At 43.9% G+C, this 24770-nt stretch overlaps 2 protein-coding genes across 8 annotated transcripts; one reads left to right on the forward strand and one right to left on the reverse strand.

Moving 5' to 3' along the window:
* Positions 1-2115: 2115 nt before the first annotated feature.
* LOC124701168 (RNA-binding protein 39-like) lies at positions 2116-10611 on the reverse strand. Of its 6 annotated transcripts, none has more exons than XM_047233216.1 (14): positions 10148-10232; positions 9051-9120; positions 8041-8113; positions 7896-7952; positions 7524-7579; positions 6975-7188; positions 6752-6838; positions 6596-6670; positions 6417-6500; positions 5613-5677; positions 3734-3953; positions 3549-3637; positions 2459-2573; positions 2116-2367 (listed from the first exon to the last, which is right to left on the reverse strand). In XM_047233216.1, exons 1-14 carry the CDS (start codon positions 10152-10154, stop codon positions 2323-2325), a joined length of 1257 nt encoding a protein of 418 aa, XP_047089172.1. In that variant the 5' UTR covers positions 10155-10232; the 3' UTR covers positions 2116-2322. The 6 variants fall into 6 exon arrangements, with proteins under 6 accessions (XP_047089172.1, XP_047089177.1, XP_047089171.1 ...); XM_047233221.1 differs by lacking the exons at positions 9051-9120; positions 10148-10232 and adding exons at positions 8188-8283; positions 8396-8796; XM_047233215.1 differs by lacking the exon at positions 9051-9120 and having other exon boundaries at positions 10148-10606.
* A 3232-nt stretch (positions 10612-13843) lies between these two features.
* Positions 13844-15408, forward strand: LOC124694436 (monooxygenase 2-like). Of its 2 annotated transcripts, none has more exons than XM_047227420.1 (4): positions 13844-13963; positions 14038-14247; positions 14349-14755; positions 14837-15408. In XM_047227420.1, the coding sequence occupies exons 1-4, from the start codon at positions 13878-13880 to the stop codon at positions 15382-15384; spliced, it is 1251 nt and encodes a 416-aa protein (XP_047083376.1). In that variant the 5' UTR covers positions 13844-13877; the 3' UTR covers positions 15385-15408. The 2 variants fall into 2 exon arrangements, with proteins under 2 accessions (XP_047083376.1, XP_047083377.1); XM_047227421.1 differs by having other exon boundaries at positions 14352-14755.
* The last annotated feature ends 9362 nt before the right edge of the window (positions 15409-24770 follow it).

Here is a 24770-nt window from a genome sequence, read left to right on the forward strand (position 1 = left end):
ATGAATGATGTGGTTGCACCAGTATCAAAGGGTACTTTGCCAGGATAAGTAAGGATCTGAAGCGTACCTATGACAGCCTTATCCGAATTGATCACTTCCTCCAGACAGGTACAGTTCAGCTTCCCGAAGGACTTCTTGTTCTTCCAGTTCCCTCCATAGTTTCCATTCCTACTCCCTCCTCCTCCTGACTTTCCTCCACCATTATTTCTGTTAGGGCAATCCTTGAGCATATGCCCTTCCTGGCGACAACCAAAACATATCACTTTTGGCTTGCGGCAATCCTTCGAGTAATATCCTTTAAGTCCACAGGTACGGCAGATGATATTTGCCATAAACTAGGATCCCGAGGTCCTCCTGTTGCTACTGGGGTTGTATATGGGCTTGAACGTCAAGTTGGTGTTAGGTTTGTTGCTAATGAACTTCTTCGGTTCAAACTTCGCCTTCTTGCGCTTCTCTTCTTGCACTTGTTTGAAATCATCCTCTAGGGTGATTGCTGCATCAACCAGCTCTTTATTTTGTAATATATATGTTGCATTATCATCGTTAAATTTACGATCTAGGGATACACGTAAGCCCTGTAAACTGGGACGGTGGGAGTATATTTGATGGTCACATCTAAAAGTTACAGTTGGAATTTAATGAACATTGTTTGTTGTGAAAACGAGGTGTTCTGTTTGACACGTATTATCTTGAAAAATAAGTGCCAAGAATAGAGGTGTCTGTCTAGAAAAAAAGAGAGGTGTGCTCGCTGCCTGCCTGGTTAAACTAGATAGCCATGGTGGTTCCGAGAATAGAGGAGTCCGTCGATAAAAAGAAGTCTATGCGACAAACAAAAAGAACTAGCAACGTTGTCTCTTTTCTTTTGCGAGTTCAATGCCGTCTCTGTTGCCACAGTGCTTCACGGATCGATCAAAGAAGAAAACAGAAAAGTCAGCATAGCTCAAAGATACGACACTATGCTGAGTTACTTTATTAAAACAACGTAAGTACACTCCTCCTTTCATGAACTTGAGATTTTTTTTTAGATCACCGGTGAAAATTTCTAATCTACATAATCTGGAAAAAGTATAGCTAGCTGATCGATCTATAATAAATACCATATGCTCTATTTTAACTTCACATGCCTACATGGTTTCAACTACTCTCGATCTCATATGTGTGTGGGATGCGTGCGCGGAGAAGGATTTTGCTTTGGATGGTCCTCGCTCCGTCCTCTAAATTTGGAGGATGAGTAGAGAAAATGGATGGTCCTCTATGGCCGTTTAGATGAGCCACTGAAACCGTTTTTTCAGCTCATGATCATTTATACATATTTAGAGGATCGTATAGAGGAGCCACTAGAGATGATCTTAGGAAGGCAACACTGATCTTAGGAAGGCAACACTTTGATGTCTTATAACTACGCATTATTCTTTCAGTGTGAGGCGACGTTTCCGTTGATAGCGATGCATCTATGATAACTTCATCAATCTCAAGAAACTCTGTATCAGTTTTAAGATACTGCTTTCATTCATGCATAACACTGGAAAACTTTCATCGATGACACCAGTCTCCTAGAATGGGAGTTTGAGCGTATAGGGAATTTAGATGGGACAGGGAATTGGTGAGATTGGCTAGAACCACCGATGAAAAAAGAACACTTCATGCAAAATTCCCTAAAGAAAACTCCCAGCATTGTCAGAGAGGATTGGGACTAGAAAACAAAGCCCCATTGCCTAACCCCTGACGAACTCCCTCCTCTCAAACCCCCATGCCACTTCTCATTCATTGCCAAACACGCTGTAAGAACTCCTACGCAGCACATGGTAATGCCATGGTTGTGGGACTAGTAAGAGAAACAATAATTACTTCAGGCCAAAACTTATATATCTATGAAGAGATCAACTTGTCCAAGACCCAGTTTGATGATTTTAACATCTGTAAGGTTAGAGAAGAGAGTGCAATAGTTTAGCTCATGAACTAACTAAAATGGCCATTAATCAGGGCTGTATGACACGGTTGTTAAATAGTGTATAAACTCCTCAATAGATAATGAATGAAGTACATCTCCCACAAAAGAAAAATACTATAGCAAGGCAAGCAATAATAATGTACAACAGACAGTACCAAATCCAGTTTATGAGATCAAAGCTGCCATCACCAAACCGCATCTTTTAACTGAATTGCAGATCACCCCAATAGTTCACTGCTACAATCTTGCTTGAATGCTTGATGGATCATATTACAACTGACTGACCAAGAGACAATTTTCTCCATACAACAATGCTCGAATTCTGCGGTATACAAGGGCAGGTACACGACAGCAAAGCAAGCAGCTATCTCCTACCCAGTTAGCTCCGGGAACTTCGCTTCGTACTGCTCAGTAGACTGACATAACAAACACCAACAAACTCATAAGTGATCAACCAAAATTGCAAAAGAAGAAAAATATTAACATTAACGAAGGAGAGCTTTATACCATATAGGTTGCACTGATCATCTTTCCCGCAAACCATCTCCCCTGGAGTGCTTTCTGTGCACCCATAGCAGCTGGTATGCTATCGAACCGCAGGTACACAAAGCCCGCAGTATTTCTGCAAAATAAAGGCAACACCTAGGGTTAGGCCATGATAATTGCCATTATTGCATAGATGACATGTTCTCTCAAGGCAGATACGATTTGAACTTGGCATTAGGTCACAAGTATGTGATATATATTACACATGAAGTTCCAGAACCAAAGTACAGATTTAAAGCAAGGTGCAGGGAGGCACGAGTGATGGCAATGGAACACCATTACCCGCAAACCCGTGGGGAAATCATCTATTAGCGAAAGGATATGGGGAACTTTGATCCCTGCTATCTAAAATGGGGATGAGGATAAAAAGGTCTCCCCATCCCCGTTCCCTGCTATGCCCCCTTATATATACTTATATATTGATGTAAATTGGTATATTTTATATGTAATATGTTGCAATATTGTGTCTAGTGTAATATATTTCAATAATATTTAACATATTGTACCAATTTGTTGTCATTTTACCACATATCCCTCCGTCCCACTAATCTGGATACATCCAAATTTTGACAAATCTAAGACAACCTTCGTGGGACGGAGGGAGTACAAAAGTTGCTTATTTCCATGTGTCAGAAATGAAAAATCATGAAATTATGAGATTATGGGAAAAAAGTGTCCCCGGTTGTTAAATGGGGATGGGGATGAGAAGGCACTGCCCAGTGGAGAGCAGACCTGTTGCTATCCATGGGCACAACAAACAATAAAAATAGAACAGTTCAAGCTTTAAAGCAGATTTTTTATGGTCCAGCACTTCAAGCTATGGGAATCTCATGGATTCTGGATTAGGCAAGTAGCTTTCATACTGTAGTATATTAGCTACCAAGCAAGCAAACAAGAAAAGGCAATGCTTGTGTCAAGATAATCCCGTACAGTTTTCAGTTCAATGAACTCTACAAGATACAGATAGTTTAAATAATGCAGCATGCCCACTAGTGAACCAACAAAAAGATAGATTCTGAATGCATGGCTTAACAATATATGATTTACTTACTTGTCCACAAAAATGTGCCTTACTTGACCATACTTAGAACATTCTTCTCGAACATCATCTTTAATATCCAAATCAAAATCAGGATCCGTCTGCACAGAAAAATTCATAAATTATCAAATGATTTCCAGACTAATAAACAAGAAAACTGTTACTGCAGGCAATTAAAAATAACAAGAATAAATAACCTCCACAGCTGGATCAAACATATTCTTGAGCAGTAGGCATTCACTCGGTGGAGCCGTGCCAATGGATTGGGTGATAACCGGAAGAGCTGCCCCTGGAATTAGACCGAGACCAGATATTGCTGTTTGCAGCAAAGGAGTGGCTGTAGGTGCACCAAGAACGGATGCAGGTGCTAATGCCACCGAAGTGTTCACACCAGTAGCACCCATCCCAGAAGTCAAACTGCAGATTGACAAAAGGAGCAGACATTAAACGAGAGCATTATGTAGGAATACCGAGAGACCGAAGCAATATGTGTTTATGATAAACTAACGATTCACGCATTATTTCTAACAGGAAGAAAAATTAAAAGTATCATGGCTCAGATTTCAGGCCAACCTAGCTTGTTGATATATGCAACAGCCAGACACCACAAGAATATAGAAGTATTTGGTTTTTTCCTCATATGTCAAGAAATCATCCTTCATTATCTTGAACTCGCGGTCAATGCAATTGACAGTTAGATATAAAATTGCATTATTTTCCTCATGTCTCATGAAAGCCTCTTAAAGTTCATAGTTAATGTAATTAATATTAAATGTTAAAACTGCAGTGAAATAAAACATTTCAACAAAACCAAGTACACCAAAGAACTGGAAGAGGTCCGTGGAGAATGACCTTCACAAGCTAGATATACATGGTAACAGTGTTGCTGTAGTAGTGGATGAATCCTGACGATAATATAGTAGATGTCAATAACGAAAGATTTGGATACAGATGGTCATTTTATACGAATCAACCATAAACTGAAGGCTATGCAATCCTTGATCTACAAATTAAGTAAATTAAGGAGAACAAGTATTCACATACATATGAGTGAGCATCTACAGTTGTCTGGGCAACTTCAAATGTCAGAAATTCGTAACTATCTTAAGCAGTTATGACACAATTAAGGATGAGCGGCATCATGGCAATAACTCAAACTAAAACGAGCAAGTGTGTGTTGGGAGAGTGAAGCAATATGGAGCCCAGGCTACATGGAGCCTTTTTTCAAAATTTGAAAAAAATCCTATTCTGATGTTTCAAAAAAAAATCAGAGCCTTTTTGTACCAACACACGAAGATGATATTACGAACATGCAATTTTTGTTGAAAAATATTTAGTGGCTCGAAGTAGGCATTTGAAAATTCACTTTCTTGTCTTCACATTTGACTTTTTTGTGTAGGTCACTGGTGAAAACATTCTTCGAAAATCTATACATACATGTTATACATCTATAATTCTATATACTTTTTTTCAGAATTTGTTTAAGCCAAAAAGAAAAGATTGTAGCCCGAGCTTTGTTTTAGGCTTTTGGGAGTTGCCATCATTATATTTAAATTAATGCTCATAATACAAATACTAAGCAGTTATAATTTAACCTTAAAAGTCGCATACTACCTACATTCCACAAAGTAAGGCATATAATTTATTTCAAAAGTCAAACGATGCAAACTTTGACCAAGATTTTAGAAAAATCTATCAACATGTACCATCTACCATGCCAAATTAATGTCATTAGATACATCATGACATACATTTTCATCTTATAACTATATAATATCACAGTAATAGATTTTTTATAAGTTTGGTCAAACTTTGACTTAAGGAAAATTTTATACAACGCCTTATTCTATGGAACGGCCGAACGGGGGTAGTGTTATTTTGGTGAAGACGTGCCTATCGAATCAAGAACAGCCAAACTTTATCTTTAGTAACAGCTTTCTGCTAACGAAACAAGAACTGAGTGATAATAAAGCAATGGAAGACTAAAAGGAAAAAAACTGCTGTCAAATCAAGAAAATATTCTGTATAGAACAATATTAAAACATAAAGAATCCGTCCACTTCACAAAAAATATACCTGGTTGTAACGCCACTGCGGTCCAGTTTCTGCATAAGAAGAGCTCTCGAGCTAGCATTCAGTGCCTACATAGATCAGTATATACAAGTCAAACGACAAAGAGGGATATTAAGCTATCTACATAACATTTGAAAACAGCCTCGTTCAGTCCCCGCCGGTGTAACAGTGATCTTATAGCTGATTACTCAGAAAACAGATGATCATGGAAAGGCGTACTGGCATATTAAAAAGAAAAGACTGCATTGCTGATGCAATCCACGTACATCATTCATGGAAGACATTATAAATCTCAGAACCCGCAGCAGTATGGTAGAATAAAAAAAATACTACTAAAGAGTATGCAAATGTGGATAGAGTATTGACTGGATGGACACTAAACCTACACAATGGTAGTTGAATACCAAGTTAACCTTTTCCCAATTTCTGATGTAAAATACGAGTAGCTGATTACTCAGAAAACAGATGATCATGGAAAGGTGTACTGGCATATTAAAAAGAAAAGACTGAATCGCTGATGCAATCCACGTACATCATTCATGGAAGACACTAGAAATCTCAGAACCCGCAGCAGTATGGTAGAATAAAACAAATTTACTACTAAAGAGTATGCAAATGTGGATAGAGTATTGACTGGATGGACACTAAACCTACACAATGGGGTAGTTGAATACCAAGATAACCTTTTCCCAATTTCTGATGTAAAATACGAGCATCATATCCCAGGTAATCCAACTTAAACAAGAGAAATCATATATGTACAAAAAAATCCTAGTAACAAAAAATTCTCGCAGAGATGACACCCACCAAGCCTCCACCTTCATCATCGTCCAAATCTCCCGTCGTTGCCCCACTAGCTTGCATTCCCCCTTGGTCCGTCACAGCTGAAACCTGGTCACAATATGTGAGGTCAGGTGGCGTAATGCTACTAAACGAGTTGAGCTAACAACAGGAGGACTGCAAGTAACACATAAAAAAATGCTTACCTTGATTACCCTTCCAGCAATATCGAGTTGACCATTTAAACTCTGAGCAGATTTGGCATCTTCAAGACGGGCGAACTAAGTGATGGGAGAGAGCAAAGTTAGAAGCTGATAATTACACAAACAGAAACATGGACTGCACCACAACAAGATACATGCCTGAACAAAACCAAAACCTTTGCACAGTCCAGTAAGTGGATCCACAGGCAGCTGGACAAGCTCAACCAGTCCAAATGGTTCGAAGACCTGGAAAAGAAACCCATTAAATCACTATAGCATGCACACCTCATAACCAGGATACATATGCAACAGTAATAATTGTGGCATTTTGAAGAGAAATAAACAATGCCCATTAATCTACATTATATGTTTGACTATTTACCTGTCTCAATTGTTCTTCCGTAATATTGGAATGAAGATTTCCAACATACAACTTCCTTGCTCCACCTGAAGCTGCTAAACTTGAACTAGCATTTGACTGAACTAAATTCTTTTCAGCCTCTGATGGCTTAACCATCACCTGTTGACCAAGAAGCAGCTGACCAGAGAGAGCAATGGCCATTGGAACAGACATAACATCATAGAATTCAATGTACCTGGCAATGCAATAGCATCACAAAAAAACAGAATATCAGCTGTCAAGAAGTTCTTCTCTATTTCTAGGGACAAATATTGTGCAATTAAAAAAATCATATAACAAATTTACTTTATTTTCTCAGACACAATTTAATTGCACCCTACTTCTACCAAAGTCATTTGAAATGCACAAAATAGTATCCAATGGTGTGGAGCAAATGTGTTTAATGTTCAACATTGCTAATTATCAAAATATGATTGTCTATTCATCATCTAAAAAAAAGAGAATAGCAAGAGTGCAATGATGAAATAACCATGCAAGACATCCCGGGCCTACAAAAAATTATGTACTCACCCAACTCCTTTTGAACGTCGTGAGTTTCGGTCCATGATGAGGCGGACATCCCGGACCTACAAAAAATTACACAACAAAGATTGGTTAATGCGCAAAAAGCAATAAATGAACAGCAACAGAAAATATGTTATCACTACATAGAGGAAGTGGAAAACAAGGCATAAAGATACATCTGTTAAGTTTGGGTTATACTAATTAGAAAAATAGTTTTTCCTTCAATAGAACCAAATTGATATCTCTTTAATTTATAAGAAAAATATCCAGCAAACTAAAAGTGTATGTAGTGCACATATCAAAGATATTTCATTGTTGGGTAGTAAAATGAATAGGCTGTTTACTAGAACAAAAAGGGTGTAAGTGCAGTGGGTCTACCTTCCCAGCCCTTGAAAAGAACTCATACACATCTCTTTCATCCGCCTTCAAAGATAGCTGCCATCATGCTTATAGTCATTAGCTACAATTATAAAGTTCCAAATATTTTAGACCACAAAGTGGAACTTTTTTTGTGAATACAAACCTGGAAAGCAAATACAGTCCTTTGATCTCTTTCTGGATCTGCTTCAGGTTCGGCACCATCTTCTTTTCTACGTCTGCAAAGAGAAACATATTCATAAGCTTGTATGTACAGAACAGGGGAAACAGAAAATAAGAAATCAGAACGTACATTATATTGTAGGTTCAAAGATTTGCAATTGTACAGTGAGAATATCCCCTCTATTTCTCAATACAAGTCCAGTCATGCTATCTGCAGGTCAAGAGGCTACAAGACCGTGGGTATATGTGAGAGGTGTCGCAACTTGGATATAGGAGTTGGCATTTGTCAACCATTGTAAACAAAATGTTCTAATTAGTCATTATGAATCCTTACTCACCATCAAGGGTAGGAGCTATAATTGCAAGAACAACACCACTGTAATGAGACACAGACATAAGACTATATTCCTGAAAGGCACAATCTTATTGTGGGTGCCAAGGATGGGAATCAACATCCTCCTTTAGAGGAAATGGGACTCGACATGGTCTGGTAGTTTCTTTCCAGTGGATTATTTTAACGAGTTAAGGCTTCGACCTTAAAATATTAAGGAGGTGTACTTATTGACAAGATGGTAAATGGACGAGAGATTGCGTCCACCAGTAGCTTGCATTCCAGGTTTTTCTCACAACCCACAAATTACTCTACAAACAGGCAATCCAAGGAAAATTTTGGCAAGATATGTGGCCAGACAAGTCAATACTATGCCAGAACAAGTTAATACTATGGCAGAACAAGGAGGGAAACAGAATTAGGTAGATAGAGAGCCTAAACAGCTGCTTCGCACGCTAGAATGGAGTATTTCTAGGACGGCCCACTGCCAAACAGATACCCAGCAAATCGACATTCCATCGAGTCGCAAGACCTTAAAATAAACAAAAGCAAAGGGGCAGTCCCTGCATTATAAGACAGGCATCATTTAGGCAACTTGACTTCAAAATCTCCTGCAAGGGGAGAGAAAAATTTTAATAGCTTATTTGTGCAAGGGGACAAACATTGAGTCCTCTTTACAATAAGGTGCAATGCTTCGGTGAAAAATCCCAATACACCCCTCCAGCAGGATTTCTGCAACAGGAGAAATATAGTTCAGCTCCATGTTCTGGATGCAGGAAATCTGTAATTACAGATGGCATCATTGCTCTCAGAGACACGGATGATCATACCCTATTATGTGATGCTAACTAACGTCACATAATAAAGGAACCCACAACAAATCACTTGAAATCCAAGGTCACGCTCAATATGAAGACCAACAGAAGACGGCACTAGCATATCCAATCTGCAGGTCCATACTAACTGTATTTACTTTTAAGAAACCTAGATCTGCGACTAGCAAAATTTTGAGTAGCGGAATAAATCATTGGCTGATGTCTGGCTATTATAGAAACTTGTTCAAAATATGTAGATGGATGCTATGCTGGGGGAAATTTTGTATATGTAAGAAGGATAACACATTCCTTTCCCTTCCAAGGTCATATGGCCATCCCAGGCACTTTTGGGGGTGGGAAACAACAGAGAGTGGTCGCCCACCTGAACGTTTTCACTATCTCACAAACAAGGAGGGTAGTAGGGTACAAAAGGGGGCAGACCAGCGACCACATAGCAAGTACAAGGGGGTGGGTGAGGTAGAATCAAGAGATAGCCTCACACCAGGCTAGAGGCGCATGGACAATCCACAACCGCAAATGCTCAGCCACCCAGGCACATTACGATTGTGATAAAATGCAATGGTCTAAAAGAAGCATAAGAATTGGACAATGGCGGTGGACCATAATTGTCATTGGGGCAACTTTGACTATATGTAACCATAATGAGGTTCACAGCTCTGAAAGAGGCGGCTGACGGTGGAATTTATAATAGAAAACATCACTCGGTTTATACGATAAAATGCAATGGCCTAAAAGAAGTACAACAATTGGGCAATGGCTGCGGAACATAACTCTCATTCGGAGCAACTTTGACTATATGTATCCCTAAGGTCCATAGCTACTAAAAAGTGGATTGACGATTGAAATTCATAATACTAGCAAATATCGCTCGGTTCATATGACAGCTACTTGGATAAAGCTGAGAGTCATGGATGAATTGGCACCTGACATCGCGGTCACGGTAGTCGCGCTCGCGGTGGCGCTCGCGGTCGTCGTCTTCACGGCGGCGCTCCGACCTGCTGCGGCTCCTGCGCTCCCTCTCCTTCTCCTTCTCCCGTTCGCGGTCACGGTCACGGTCGCGGCTCCTCCTCTCCTTCTCCTTTTCCCTCTCCTTCTCGTCACGGTCCCGGCGCTCCCGGCTGCTGCGGTGGCGCTCGCGGCTCTCGAGGTCCCGGTCCCTATCGCGGTGTTCGGAGCGAGAGCGCTTGGACCTGCGCTCGCCGTCGTCGCGCTCCTCGTCGCCGGCGCTGCTCCGGCGGCGGGAGCTGCGCTCCTTGCCCTCGGATCTCGGGGCGGCGGCGGCGCCGTTGGAGGGAGCCGCGGCCGCCTCGACGGTCTTCTCCAGGTACTCGTACTCGTCGAAATCCATGGGGGGATTCGTGGCTGGTGGGAGCTGGAAACCCTAGATTAGGAGAGAGAAAAGGAGAAGCCAAGGCTAAACCCCCGTCGCTCGGCTTTTCTATCGAGAAAGACGAGAGAAGAAGCAAAATTCCTAGTGCTGACAGGTGCACCCCTCGCTCCCTATGTTTGGGCCTTCTACTTCTTGGGCCTTGCCGACAGAGGAAGTAAGGAAATCTTCTTGGGCCACTGAATCTTAATGGCTGGGCTGGATTATGTATATATTTCAAGGGGTTTTAGCTCTCGGGATCACCGCCTGAGCCAGAATATTAGTAAATTAAAACAAGAAAATGATATTTACAAGTTTCACAAAACTCCAAAAACAATCCATGGGTACATACTCCCTCCCTTCACAGTTACCAAGTTTTAGTCAAAGTCAAACTATACAAAGTTTGACTACGAATATATGAAAAAAAATATTAATATCTACAATGTAAAATTAGTACCATTTGAATCATCTTGGAATGTATTTTCATATTATGTAAATATGCAATTATAGATGTTGATATGTTTTGCTATATCTTTGGTCAAACTTTAGAAACTTTGAATTTGGCTAAAGCCAAAATGCAGGGTAAATAAAAACGGAGGGAGTATACATGTGTCTACATTTCTGGAAAATATCGCTAAATAATATGTCATATTTTTGGATATGCAAAAAAAGAACAAAATTGCAATTCCATCGCTCCCCTATTTGTTATATATTGTGTAGATCACGTATGAAAACATTCGCCATTGAGAATTAGTACGTGCATACTAGACATCTATATTCAAGTGACAGGTTTGTCCTACCTCCCACTAATTTAAGTTTAACCGAATTAATTATACGGAGTAGAAAAAAATTCAACACCAATTTAGTTCTATGGTGACTAGACTAAACATGGTCTAGAAACCTAAAATTTGGGGCCTCTTTGGTTCAAAGAAATTTCATAAGAATCTCGCAAGATTCAACTCTTTAGGATTATTTACTACATAAATTGTTTGGTTCTTATGACTACAAACCATAGAAATTATTCTATATATGGTCTGCTTTGGATAAAACTACAAAGAATTCCGTCGAGATCAGCCTCATGAGAATGCCTATTTGTTTTAATGACATAATGGCATATATATAATCATCCATCAGAATTCGTGCATTTTCTTGCGGTGCAACTAATCCACGCCCATTGCAATTTCATTGCTTTTTCATCATTACAAACGAAATGTCCTCTTTGGTTCACGGGATTCTAAATACGTAGATATTGAGAGAGAAATGGAATACATATGAATCTTTGTCAAAACTGAGAATTGGAAGCACATATTAATGTAAACTTGCTTGTTCGGATCGCAAGAATAGAGAAGGCCCAAGAATCCCAATAAAACAAAGCCAAACCACACAAATTGGTATGCTTAGGTTGTTATCATGCCATCAAAGTCATTGATCTCGTACTTCGTTCATAGGGTTTGTAAAGGAAAATCAAAATATATTTTAAAATTCATGTGTTCTCCTTTAAATCTGGTATTAAGGAAAAATTACCATCTTCTTTTCTTTTCCTCATTTGGCGAATCAAGCGGATAAATATTAGTACCACCCAGAAAATTTATATTTTCATGTTTTTCATCAGCTTTGTCATGAACGAAAGAGAGTCTTGGATCAAGAAGCAGCCACGAATAAAGCCAATGGCGCCCAATGCCTCGTCGCCTGGGATCGCGTCTGCTGCCCCAAGAACGAGGGTGGGCTTGGCATCCGCTCCATCGCCGTTCAGAACACCTGCCTGCTCCTCAAGCTCCTTCACCGGCTCCACTACGCGCCGGGCGAGTCCTGGCCTCGGTGGGTCTGGGATTCCCCTTGATCGCGACGACTCGGCAACGTCCCTCTCTGGAGCTCACTGGGCGTCGTTGTGCCGCCTCCTTCCTCTATACCGCTGCATCTCGCGGGTCAAAGTTGGGGACGGCGCGCGTGCGGCGTTTTGGCTCGACTGGTGGCTCCCCTCCGGGCCCCTCGCCACCTCCATGCCGGAGCTTTTCTCTCACTGCAGTGTGCCTCTGTGCGGCAGGTGCTCGCCCATGGGCTCGACATCATCCTCGCCCCGCGCCTGTCCACCGTCGTTGCGGCGCAGCGCGCTGACCTTCTCAGGATCCTATCTCCCATCCGCCTGGGCAATACTGTCGATGAGCGCTCCCTCCCGCTCTGCAGCAAGGCCGGCGGCAAGCTGTGCACCTCTGCCCTCTACAAGCTCTGCACCTTTGGCGGTGTCCAAGACGAGCACCACCAGTTCATTTGGGGCAGCTGCGCCCCCTCCCGGGTCAAGTTTTTCGGATGGCTCGCCGTGAAAGACCGCATCCAGTGCCGGAGCAACCTTCTCAGCAAGGGTATCCTCGCTGCCGCGGACAACGGATGTCCCATCTGCACTGAGCCGCTCAAGACTACGAGTCACATCCTCTTTGGTTGCCCCTTTGCGCGGCGGTTCTGGGCCTCCCTGGGTGCGTCTCCAAACGACAGTCACCTCGCCTCCTCTGCGGCCACCTGTGCTCTCCCTTCCGCCGCTCCCCCGGGCTCCGCCTCCACCCTCCGCCTGATGTGCCTTTGGCAGCTCTGGAAGCACATGAACGATGTCGTTTTCAACGAGCTCGCGCCTTCGGTCACCTTGCTCCGCAAACTCTGCAGGGACGATGCGGTGTTGTGGCGCGCTCGCCTACCGCTGGAGCACCGTCGGGACGTGGACGTGTGGCTCTCCTTCCTCCTGCACTGAGATGCCTTCGCGCGTGTACCTCCCCTCCCTTCCTTCTGTACTCCCGATGCTCTGATCTCTATACACATGTTCTACAAAAATCGGGGAATTCACCCGATCCCGATGAAATGAATACAAAGCCATTCAGGTGGGAGCCTTTGCGCTCGCCCCCGGTGAAAACTCAAAAAAAAAAGAAGCAGCCAAGACAATTAACCAGCGTCTGCGGTGACGTAGGCGTGGCGCTAGAGGGATAGACTGGAGCTGAGGTGTGGAATTTTCCGGCCGATCGAACGTGACGTGTGGATGTTTGTCTGCTACAGTACTTGTGAGGTGTCCTTTTCCGGCTATCCATTTCTCTTGGGCAGTAGTGACTTTAACGAGTGAGTGATCAGCGTGAGCTAGACCAGCATATAATCAGCAATGACGTCAATCGCCCAGCTCCAGTCACTCGTCTAGCTCTATATATCCGACCACGAGGAGCTCTAGCTCGATTCATGTGTTAAACAGCGGATCAGGCGATCTTTCCCTCTCGTAAATTGGTAACTAAAACCAGGCAGCAGCGGCGAGCATGCAGCAGCAGGAGGATTCCGGCGAGGACATCGTGATCGTGGGCGCCGGACTCGCCGGCCTCGCCGTGGCGCTCGGGCTGCACAGGTATGTGTTCGCGCAGGCTGCAGAGTGTTGGACTGCCGGTGGGTGGCTTTCAGATTCACATTGCGTGGTGACAGGAAAGGGGTCCGGAGCGTGGTGCTGGAGTCGTCGCCGGCGCTCCGGGCGTCGGGGTTCGCCTTCGCGACGTGGCCTAACGCCTTCCGCGCGCTCGACGCCCTGGGCGTCGGGGACAAGATCAGGAACCTCCATGTGCAGGCTCAGGCGCTGCGTGTCGCGTCCTCGTCCACGGGAACAGTGGCACGAGAACTGGATTTCTCGGGAAAGCAGTGAGTTAGATGATCGGGACTTGTTTAGCTCAGCTATTCGTTTCTTGGTTCCCGGTGCTGAACATGAACAGAATTAACCACCTACTCGTACGCTTGGTCAGAGGAGGAGGAGCACCCTTTGAATTCCGCTGCGTGAGGCGAGACGTGCTGCTCCAGGTTCTGGCGGCGGAGCTGCCGAAGGGCACCATCCGCTACTCCTCCAAGATCGTCTCCATCGACGAACAACACGACGACTCCAAGATCGTACATCTTGCCGACGGCTCAACTCTCACAGCGAAGGTGCTGATTGGATGCGACGGGATCAACTCCGTGGTGTCCAAATGGCTGGGGCTCGCCAAGCCGTCCTACTCCGGGCGCTCAGCCACACGGGGCCTCGCTTGTTACCCCGACGGCCACACCTTCCAGCCCAAGTTCCTGCAGTTCTATGGCCATGGCTTCCGTTTCGGTTATGTGCCCTGCAACGCCAACGACGTCTACTGGTTCTACACATGGTCTCCTTCCCCTGACGGTGGGTTTCCACGGCGATTGCACATGTCCGATACTCGATCTGGTGTTAACTTATGATAATGTCGATCGCGATGGCGTGCAGATGATGGTGTCGATGAGAGCGGCGCGAAGATGAAGCAGTACGTGCTCGCGAAGCTGAGGAGCTCCAAGGTACCAGCGGAGGCACTCGAATTGATCCAGAGCAGCGAGGTGAGCGACGACGCCCCCGCCGCGCCGCTGCGGTTCCGGTCCCCCTTCTCCCTCCTGTTCGCCACGATCAGCAAGGGGAACGTGTGCGTGGCCGGCGACGCGCTGCACCCCATGACGCCGGACCTGGGGCAGGGCGGCTGCGCGGCGCTGGAGGACGGCGTCGTCCTGGCGAGATGCCTCGGCGAGGCAATCCTTGGCGCTGGCGGTGATAGCGCAGGAGGTGTCGCAGAGAAGAAGAGGATTGAGTCGGGTCTGCAGAAGTACGCCGGGATACGGCGGTGGAGGAGCATCGACCTCGTCGGAACCGCCTATGTGGTCGGATTCTTGCAGCAGAGTAGCAACACGATCGTAAGCTTTCTACGCGAGAAATTCTTGGCTGGAATGCTCGCGAGAAAACTTGTCAAAATGTCGAACTATGATTGTGGAACATTATCGAGCTAGCTAAACATTTGTCTTTTGTCGGTACATTGCAGAAAGTTCTTTTAAAAACATTGGAGAATTGTGATAGTGTGTACGTATTGGGGAAGTTTAGGTTTGCCATTCATCACATCATAGTATGTGCGTGCCACACACGTCCAAAGGTCCAAAGAAAAAAATAAATGTTGAAATAATGGGTCTTTTTCATGGTTATATCTCAGAGCTCACATATTGAGCCTATGTTGTTGACAGCTTACTAGGAAGTGATAAGAGGTCCAAGCGTAAAGTTTAGTTCCACATTAAAATTAGGAGAAGTTATAGCACACCATATAAGGTGTGTTGTTCTACCAGACTACCACTTGTAGGTGAGTAAGAAGAGTAGTGATACGTGCGCGCAGCACGTTTCCTCCTCCCCACTCGTCTCGACAAGATGCACGCTGATGCATGTAAAATGCAAGCATGAACTTTGAAGTTTGTTGACACATATTCTGTTAGATTATTAGGCAATTTCCGTGTGAGTTTAATTACCGAAAGCAAGATTACAGATGCACAGCATACTTAACCATACACATCAGACTAAGCACATGCATCAGATCTGAACATGGAACAAGTAGCAGTGCAAGGTAGGAGAGTAAAAGCACGTACATCGCGACCGGAAAGGTCGCACCAGCAGCACCACCACCACCATGGGAGTTGTTGATGTCGCCCATGGTGTAGTCAGATCTGTCGATGAAGCAGCCGAACCGTCGATGAAGAAGACGAACAGCAGCGAGCAGTCGCGCCGAGATGCTCCCCAAAAACCTTATCGCCGACACGTACCCAACACAGTTGGTGCACCAAGCAAAAATTTAGGCTTCCTTGAGTGTGTTTCGAACTCGAACTCGAGTCACGAAACGCGACGTGCGTGACGAGGCGAGGCGGGGCGGGTGGAGGAGGAGGAGTGCGCGAGGGCTCCTTCTATTCTCACTCACATGGAATGACTAGAATAGCAGCCCTTATATATCACTCCAACTCACTCCCAACTAGCAATGTGGGACTAAACTTTGTCCCCCAAGGCTGTCCCCAGCTACCAACGTGATGGGCCTTGAGATTTCATGAATTGTAGACTATATGGGCTGCCTTACTGGACTGCAGCCCATCTATATTCAACAATCCCCCACCAGATCTCATATGCACATCAGATGACACATTAGTTCCATTCACTGTTTAATATACCTGCACTTCCGTGGAGACTGTTAAGTTGAACTTCCACTTAGGCAAGGTGCTACGCTTAACTACAACTGAACAATGGACTATGCCTTGAATTGTCAGTCTTTGTGCAGCAAGTTTCGATCAATGCCGGCACGGTACTAGGCTACCATAGCATTCCCCTCGGGTGGAGCTTATAAGTCATACTCCTCGGCCCTTCATGAGCTTACTAGAGATTCACCCAAAACTCTCACACTATGACCAGTAGTGTCACTCATATAGGTGTGTTCTTCAAAAGATCGTCCTGTAGGACGGCGTCTTCGCTCATCAAGAGCTGCTCAGAACACATTAAGACATTGTCAACCTGCCTTACAGTAGCTATGAGAGAATTGCATCTGCAGCGGAGTGGGAGTATTAGATTTTCTCTCAACTCAGTTGCTCCGGTTTGTTTTCCCAGGTCCTAGTTCATGGAATTTCTGATCACATAGGTTGGGTTACCCCCTCGGCAACTCAGGTGGGTCTCAAACCCATCTCCCTCGATGCAAGGTCTATCATGTTTCTTGATAGTCCTTTTGTGAAAGGATCTGCAATATTTTTAGCACTTTGGACATAATCCAATGCTATCACTCCAAAGTTTTTCAGTTTTCTGACAGACTTCAGTCTCCTCTTGATATGTTTGGAACTTTTCATATTATTCTTAGAACTTTTCACTTTGATAATCACAGTTTGATTATCACAGTTCATAAGGATGGCCGGTATTGGTTTTTCAACCATGGGCAAGTCCATCAAGAGCTCACGAAGCCATTCCGCTTCGACGATAGAGTTGTATCTAATGCCGTGAGTTCTGCTTTCATAGTTGACCTCGTTAAGATGGTCGCGCTTGCAAGACTTCCAGGAAACAGCACCACCACCAAGAGTGAAAACATATCCACTTGTGGCCTTCATTTTAGCATCAGAAATCCAATTGGAATCACTATACCCTTCAAGTCCTCTTGGATACCCGGTATAATGAATTCCATAACTCATGGTTCCCTTTAGATAGCGCATTTCTCTCTCAAGAGCATGCCAATGATCATCTCCCGGGTTGGCCACAAACCGGCTAAGTTTGCATACAGCAACCGAGATATCAGGCCTCGTAGTGCAAGCTAAATACATGAGTGAACCAATGATTTGAGAGTATTTTAATTGATCTCTAGTTGCCTTTTCGTTCTTTCGAAGCAAGACACTAGGATCATAAGGTGTGAGAGAAGATTTGCAATCAGCATAGCCAAATCTGTTCAACACCTTCTCAACATAATGAGATTGCACAAGAGTAATCCCATTATTCCCATCTCTCAATAACTTGATGTTCAATATAACATCAGCTTCTCCAAGATCTTTCATCTCGAAACACTGAGATAAGAAGGTTTTTACCTCCTCAATCACTTTGAGACTTGTCCCAAAAATTAGTATGTCATCCACATACAAGCATAGGACAACTCCCTCACCTCCACCATGTCGATAGTACACATATTTGTCGGCTTCATTAACAACAAAGCCCACAGATGTCAAAGTTCTTTCAAACTTCTCATGTCATTGTTTGGGTGCTTGTTTGAGACCATACAAAGATTTCTTTAATTTACACACCTTTCTTTCTTGATCTTGTAGTACGAAACCATCAGGCTGTTCCATGTAAATTTCCTCGTCCAACTCTCCATTTAGGAAAGCCGTCTTAACGTCCATTTGATGAACGAGAAGACCGTGTGAGGCAGCCAATGACAGTAGTACTCGAATGGTGGTCAATCTCGCCACAGGTGAGTAGGTATCGAAGAAATCTTCGCCTTCCTTTTGGGTATAGCCTTTGGCTACAAGCCGAGCTTTGTACTTCTCAATAGTACCATCAGCTCGAAGCTTCTTCTTAAATACCCATTTGCATCCTACAGGTTTGCACCCATAAGGACGCTCAGTTAACTCCCACGTTCCATTAGCCAAGATGGAATCCATCTCGCTTTGAACCGCTTCCTTCCAGTAGTCTGCATCAGGAGATGCAAGAGCTTCTGAAATGGTAGTAGGAGTATCATCCACAAGATACACAATGAAATCATTACCAAAAGACTTTGCAGTCCTTTGTCTCTTACTCCTTGTGGGAGCTTCATTGTCATCTTCATCAGAATCTGAACTCTCATCATCAGATTCCTCATCAGACTCCATATGAGTTTCATATATTGGATCAGATTCCCAACTAGACATGCCATGCATATCTCTCATAGGAAATATATCCTCAAAGAATGTAGCATCTCTTGATTCAAAGATGGTGCCAACATTCATGTCGTCCACTCCGATTTCACCACAAGAAATCTATAAGCAATGCTATGGGCGAGCATAGCCAAGAAAGACACGATCCACGGTTTTTGGTCCAAGCTTTCGCTTTTTGGTGATTGGCAAATTCACTTTAGCCAAACAACCCCAAGTTCGTAGGTAGGAGAGTGTTGGTCTTTTCTTTTCCCATTCCTCATAAGGGGTAATCTCTTTATTCTTGATTGGAACACGGTTTAGGACATGACACGAAGTCAATATAGCCTCCCCCCACCATTCCTTGGATAAACCCGAAACATCTAACTTGGCGTTAACCAAATTTGTTAGAGTACGGTTTTTCCTTTCCGCAATCCCATTGGATTGTGGGGAATTGGGAGGCGTCCTCTGATACGTCTCCGACGTATCGATAATTTCTTATGTTTCATGCCACATTATTGATGATACCTACATGTTTTATGCACACTTTATGTCATATTCATGCATTTTCTGGAACTAACCTATTAACAAGATGCCGAAGTGCCGATTCTTGTTTTCTGCTGTTTTTGGTTTCATAAATCCTAGTAACGAAATATTCTCGGAATTGGACGAAATCAACTCCCAGGGTCCTATTTTGCCACGAAGCTTCCAGAAGACCGAAGGAGAGTCGAAGTGGGGCCACGAGGTGGCGACACACCAGGGCGGCGCGGCCCAGGCCCTGGCCACGCCGACCTATGGTGAGGGCCCCTCGTGCCGCCTCTTTACCTGCCCTTCCGCCTACAAATAACCTCCGTCGCGAAACCCCAGTACCGAGAGCCATGATACGGAAAACCTTACTGAGACGCCGCCGCCGCCAATCCCATCTCAGGGGATTCTGGAGATCTCCTCCGGCACCCTGCCGGAGAGGGGATTCATCTCCCGGAGGACTCTTCACCGCCATGGTCGCCTCCGGAGTGATGAGTGAGTAGTTCACCCCCGGACTATGGGTCCATAGCAGTAGCTAGATGGTTGTCTTCTCCTCATTGTGCTTCATTGTTGGATCTTGTGAGCTGTCTAACATGATCAAGATCATCTATCTGTAATACTATATGTTGTGTTTGTCGGGATCCGATGGATAGAGAATAATATGTCATGTTAATTATCAAGTTATTACCTATTTGTTGTTTATGATCTTGCATGCTCTCCGTTATTAGTAGAGGCTCTGGCCAAGTTTTTGCTCTTAACTCCAAGAGGGAGTATTTATGCTCGATAGTGGGTTCATGTCTCCGTGAATGCGGGGAGTGACAGAAACCTCTAAGGTTATGGATGTACTTGTTGCCACTAGGGATAAAACATTGATGCTATGTCCGAGGATGTAGTTATTGATTACATTACGCACCATACTTAATGCAATTGTCCGTTGATTTGCAACTTAATACCGGAAGGGGTTCGGATGATAACCTGAAGGTGGACTTTTTAGGCATAGATGCATGCTGGATAGCGGTCTATGTACTTTGTCGTAATGCCCAATTAAATCTCACTATATTTATCATGTCATGTATGTGCATTGTTATGCCCTCTCTATTTGTCAATTGCCCGACTGTAATTTGTTCACCCAACATGCTTTTATCTTATGGGAGAGACACCTCTAGTGAGCTGTGGACCCCGGTCCTATTCTTTACATCGCATACAATCTCATTGCAATACTTGTTTTACTATTTTCTCGCAAACAATCATCTTCCACACAATACGGTTAATCCTTTGTTACGGCAAGCCGGTGAGATTGACAACCTCACTTGTTTCGTTGGGGCAAAGTACTTTGGTTGTGTTGTGCGGGTTCACGTTGGCGCCGGAATCTCCGGTGTTGCGTCGCACTACATCCCGCCGCCATCAACCTTCAACGTGCTTCTTGGCTCCTCCTGGTTCGATAAACCTTGGTTTCTTTCTGAGGGAAAACTTGCTACTGTCTGCATCACACCTTCCTCTTGGGGTTCCCAACGGACGTGTGTCAACTGCACGCATCATCCTCTCATGGATTATACCATGTTCCGCACAGAATAAATTGAACTCACTAGAAAAGTACTCTCCACCACGATCGGACCGAACCCTTTTTATCTTTCTTTCAAGTTGATTCTCAACTTCAGCCTTATAGATTTTAAAGAAATCAAGAGCCTCATCTTTAGTTTTCGGGAGATACACATAACGGTACCTAGTGGAATCATCAATCAAAGTCATGAAATATTTCTTTCCACCTCTTGTCAACTCACCATTCATCTCACATAGATCTGAATGTATGAGCTCTAGTGGTGCCAAGTTTATTTCCTTCGCAGGCTTATGAGGCTTGCGAGGCTGCTTTGCTTGCACACAAGCATGGCACTTAGAGCCTTTGACAAAGGTGAATTTCAGAATTAAACTCATATCAGCAAGCCGCGTCATACAACCGAAATTAACATGACAAAGTCGTGAATGCCAAACATTAGTTTCATTACCACTAGTGCTTACATGGGATTCACAACATTATCACAGAAGTCTTCTAGAGAGAAGCGAAACATTCCCTCACAATCATAGCCCTTTCCAACAAAGGTTCCACACTTAGACAGTACAACTTTATTGGACTCAAACACCAACTTAAACCCATCTTTCATAAAATGGGAGCCACTAACGAGATTCTTCTTGATAGAAGGGACATGCAGCACGTTCTTCAGTTGCACGATCTTTTCCGAAGTAAACTTCAGATCTACCGTGCCAACACCACGAACAGTAGCATGTAACCCATTCCCCATCATCACTGAGGAACCTCGGGCCTGATAAGAGGTAAACATGGAGATGTTAGCACATACATGAACATTGGCACCTGTATCAACCCACCATTCCGTGGGCTGAAACACTGAAAGAACAGTAGGTAATATATTACCATACCCTGTAGTTCCTTCCTCTGTGTTGCCAATGACCATGCTGACAAAATTTGAGTTCTGCCCAGCCTGACATTTCTTTCCTTTGCATTGTGGACAACGATTAGCCCAATGGCCTATCTCGCCACATACCCAGCAAGGATCTTTCTTCTCCGTTTTCCCCTTCTTCTTGAAGTTGGTAGTCTGGGAGACTCCCTTGTTCTTTCCCTTGAACTTGTGGGCATTTTTCTGCACCATATTGGCAGCAGGACGTCCCTCGGTTCCTCCAGTGTGTTTGTCTTTTGCCCTCGCCTTCTCCTCAACATCCAGAGAGCCCATGATATTCTCAACAGAGAACTCATGCCTCTGATGTTTCAGAGAAGTGGCAAAGTTCCTCCATGAAGGGGGAAGCTTAGCGACAATGCATCCCGCGACAAACTTGTCCGGTAGCACACACTTGAGGAGCTCAAGTTCCTTTGCCATGATCTGTATCTCATGAGCCTGTTCTACTACAGATCGGTTCTCAACCATTCTGTAGTCATTGAACTGCTCCATAGCATACAGTTCACCTCCGGCATCGGCAACACCAAACTTAGTGTCCAGTGCATCCCACAGTTCCTTCCCATTTCGGATGTGCAGATAAGCATCAACCAACTTGTCTCCAAGCACACTTAGCACGGCACCCACAAAGATTACGGTGGCATCCCCGAACGCTTTATCCTCGTCAGGAGTAAGCGGACCTCTGGGAGTACCTTCCGCAACCCGGTGCACGCCCATAGAAGTGAGCCACAAGAGGGTTTTATTCTGCCATGTCTTGAAATGAGAACCTGTAAACGGGCTCGGTTTGAGCGCGGCAGCAAAACCAGACGGTGAAAATTGCCTAAGCAAATAAGGTTTTTGGATTGTTGGATTATTAGGCAATTTCCGTGTGAGTTTAATTACCGAAAGCAAGATTACAGATGCACAAGCATACTTAACCATACACATCAGACTAAGCACATGCATCATATCTGAACATGGAACAAGTAGAAGTGCAAGGTAGGAGAGTAAAAGCACGTACATCGCGACCGGGAAGGTGATGTCTACGGGTGCTTCTATTCTTGTAGACAGTGTTGGGCCTCCAAGAGCAGATGTTTGTAGAACAGCAGCAAGTTTCCCTTAAGTGGATCACCCAAGGTTTATCGAACTCAGGGAGGAAGAGGTCAAAGATATCCCTCTCAAGCAACCCCGCAATCACGATACAAGAAGTCTCTTGTGTCCCCAACACACCTAATACACTTGTCAGATGTATAGGTGCACTAGTTCGGCGAAGAGATAGTGAAATACAAGTAGTATGGATGTATATGAGTGGTAATAGCAATCTGAATAAAATATAGCAGCGAGTAAACATGCAACAGAACAGTAAATAAACGGAGTTTCGATGCTTAGAAACAAGGCCTAGGGATCATACTTTCACTAGTGGACACTCTCAACATTGATCACATAATAAAAACCACTCTACACTCTCTTGTTGGATGATGAATACCACTAATTGTGTAGGGCTACAAGAGCACCTCAATGCCGGAGTTAACAAGCTCCACAACATTCGATATTCATATTTAAATAACCTTAGAGTGCATGATAGATCATTGCAACTACACCAAGTACTAACATAGCATGCACACTTGTCACCATCACACTATGAAGGAGGAATAGATCACATCAATACTATCATAGCAATAATTAACTTCATAATCTACAAGAGATTACAATCATAACCTACGCCAAGTACTACATGATGCACACACTTGTCACCGTTACACCATGGAGGAGGAATAGAGTACTTTAATAACATCACTAGAGTAATACATAGATGAATAGTGATAGAAAACTCATATGAATCTCAATCATGTAAGGCAGCTCATGAGATCATTGTATTGAAATACATAGGAGAGAGATTAACCACATAGCTACCGGTACAGCCCTTAGCCTCGATGGAGAACTACTCCCTCCTCATGGGAGACAACGGCGTTGATGAAGATGGCGGTGGTGTTGATGGAGAAGCCTTCCGGGGGCACTTCCCCGTCCCGGCGGCGTGCCGGAACAGAGACTCTTGTCCCCCAGATCTTGGCTTCGCGATGGCGGCGGCTCTAGAAGGTTTCTCGTACCGTGGCTTTTTCGTCTCGAGGTTTTAGGTCAGGGACCCTTAAATAGGCGAAGAGGCGGAGTCGGAGGGCTGACGAGGCGGTGACACAATAGGGGGGCGCGGCCCAGGCCCTGGCCGCGCCACCCTGTCATCTGGTGGCCCTGTGGCCCTCCTCTGCTGGCTCTCGAGTGTTCTGGAAGCTCCATGGATTTCTAAGATGCTGGGCGTTGATTTCGTCCGATTCCGAGAATATTTCCTTACTAGGATTTCTGAAACCAAAAACAGCAGAAAACAGCAACTGGCCCTTCGGCATCTCGTCAATAGGTTAGTTCCGGAAAACGCATAATAATGACATATAATGTGCATAAAACATGTGAGTATCATCAATAAAGTAGCATGGAACATAAGAAATTATAGATACGTTTGAGACGTATCAAGCATCCCCAAGCTTAGTTCCTACTCGCCCTCGAGTAGGTAAACGATAACAAGGATAATTTCTGAAGTGACATGCTATCATAATCTTGATCAATACTATTGTAAAGCATATGAGATGAATGCAGCGATTCGAAGCATTGATGAAGATAATGAGTAAACAAATGAATCATATAGCAAAGACTTTTCATGAATAATACTTTCAAGACAAGCATCAATAAGACTTGCATAAGAGTTACTCATAAAGCAATAAATTCAAAGTAAAGGCATTGAAGCAACACAAAGGAAGATATAAGTTTCAGCGGTTGCTTTCAACTTCAACATATTTATCTCATGGATAATTGTCAACACAAAGTAATATAACAAGTGCAATAAGTAAACATGTAAGAATCAATGCACACAGTTGACACAGCTGTTTGCTTACGGGATAGAAAGAATAGGTAAACTGACTCAACAATAAAGTAGAAGATAGGCCCTTCGCAGAGGAAAGCATGGATTACTATTTTTGTGCTAGAGCTTTTCAT

Source organism: Lolium rigidum, chromosome 3 (genome assembly GCF_022539505.1).
Source record: "Lolium rigidum isolate FL_2022 chromosome 3, APGP_CSIRO_Lrig_0.1, whole genome shotgun sequence".
NCBI classification, from domain to species: Eukaryota; Viridiplantae; Streptophyta; class Magnoliopsida; order Poales; family Poaceae; genus Lolium; species Lolium rigidum.

What these genes read in the sequence shown, in the direction of transcription:
- LOC124701168 (XM_047233215.1), bottom strand. Translation starts at nt 10,572, where the DNA reads ATGGATTTCGACGAGTACGAGTACCTGGAGAAGACCGTCGAGGCGGCC. An exon ending in TTGCTGGAAGGGTAATCAAG is followed by an intron (nt 6,501 to 6,595) that starts GTAAGCATTTTT and finishes TATTGTGACCAG; the next exon opens with GTTTCAGCTGTGACGGACCA. An exon ending in CGCAGTGGCGTTACAACCAG is followed by an intron (nt 3,954 to 5,612) that starts GTATATTTTTTG and finishes GTCAATCTGCAG; the next exon opens with TTTGACTTCTGGGATGGGTG.
- LOC124694436 (XM_047227420.1), top strand. Translation starts at nt 13,878, where the DNA reads ATGCAGCAGCAGGAGGATTCCGGCGAGGACATCGTGATCGTGGGCGCC. An exon ending in CTGGATTTCTCGGGAAAGCA is followed by an intron (nt 14,248 to 14,348) that starts GTGAGTTAGATG and finishes ACGCTTGGTCAG; the next exon opens with AGGAGGAGGAGCACCCTTTG. An exon ending in ATGGTCTCCTTCCCCTGACG is followed by an intron (nt 14,756 to 14,836) that starts GTGGGTTTCCAC and finishes GATGGCGTGCAG; the next exon opens with ATGATGGTGTCGATGAGAGC.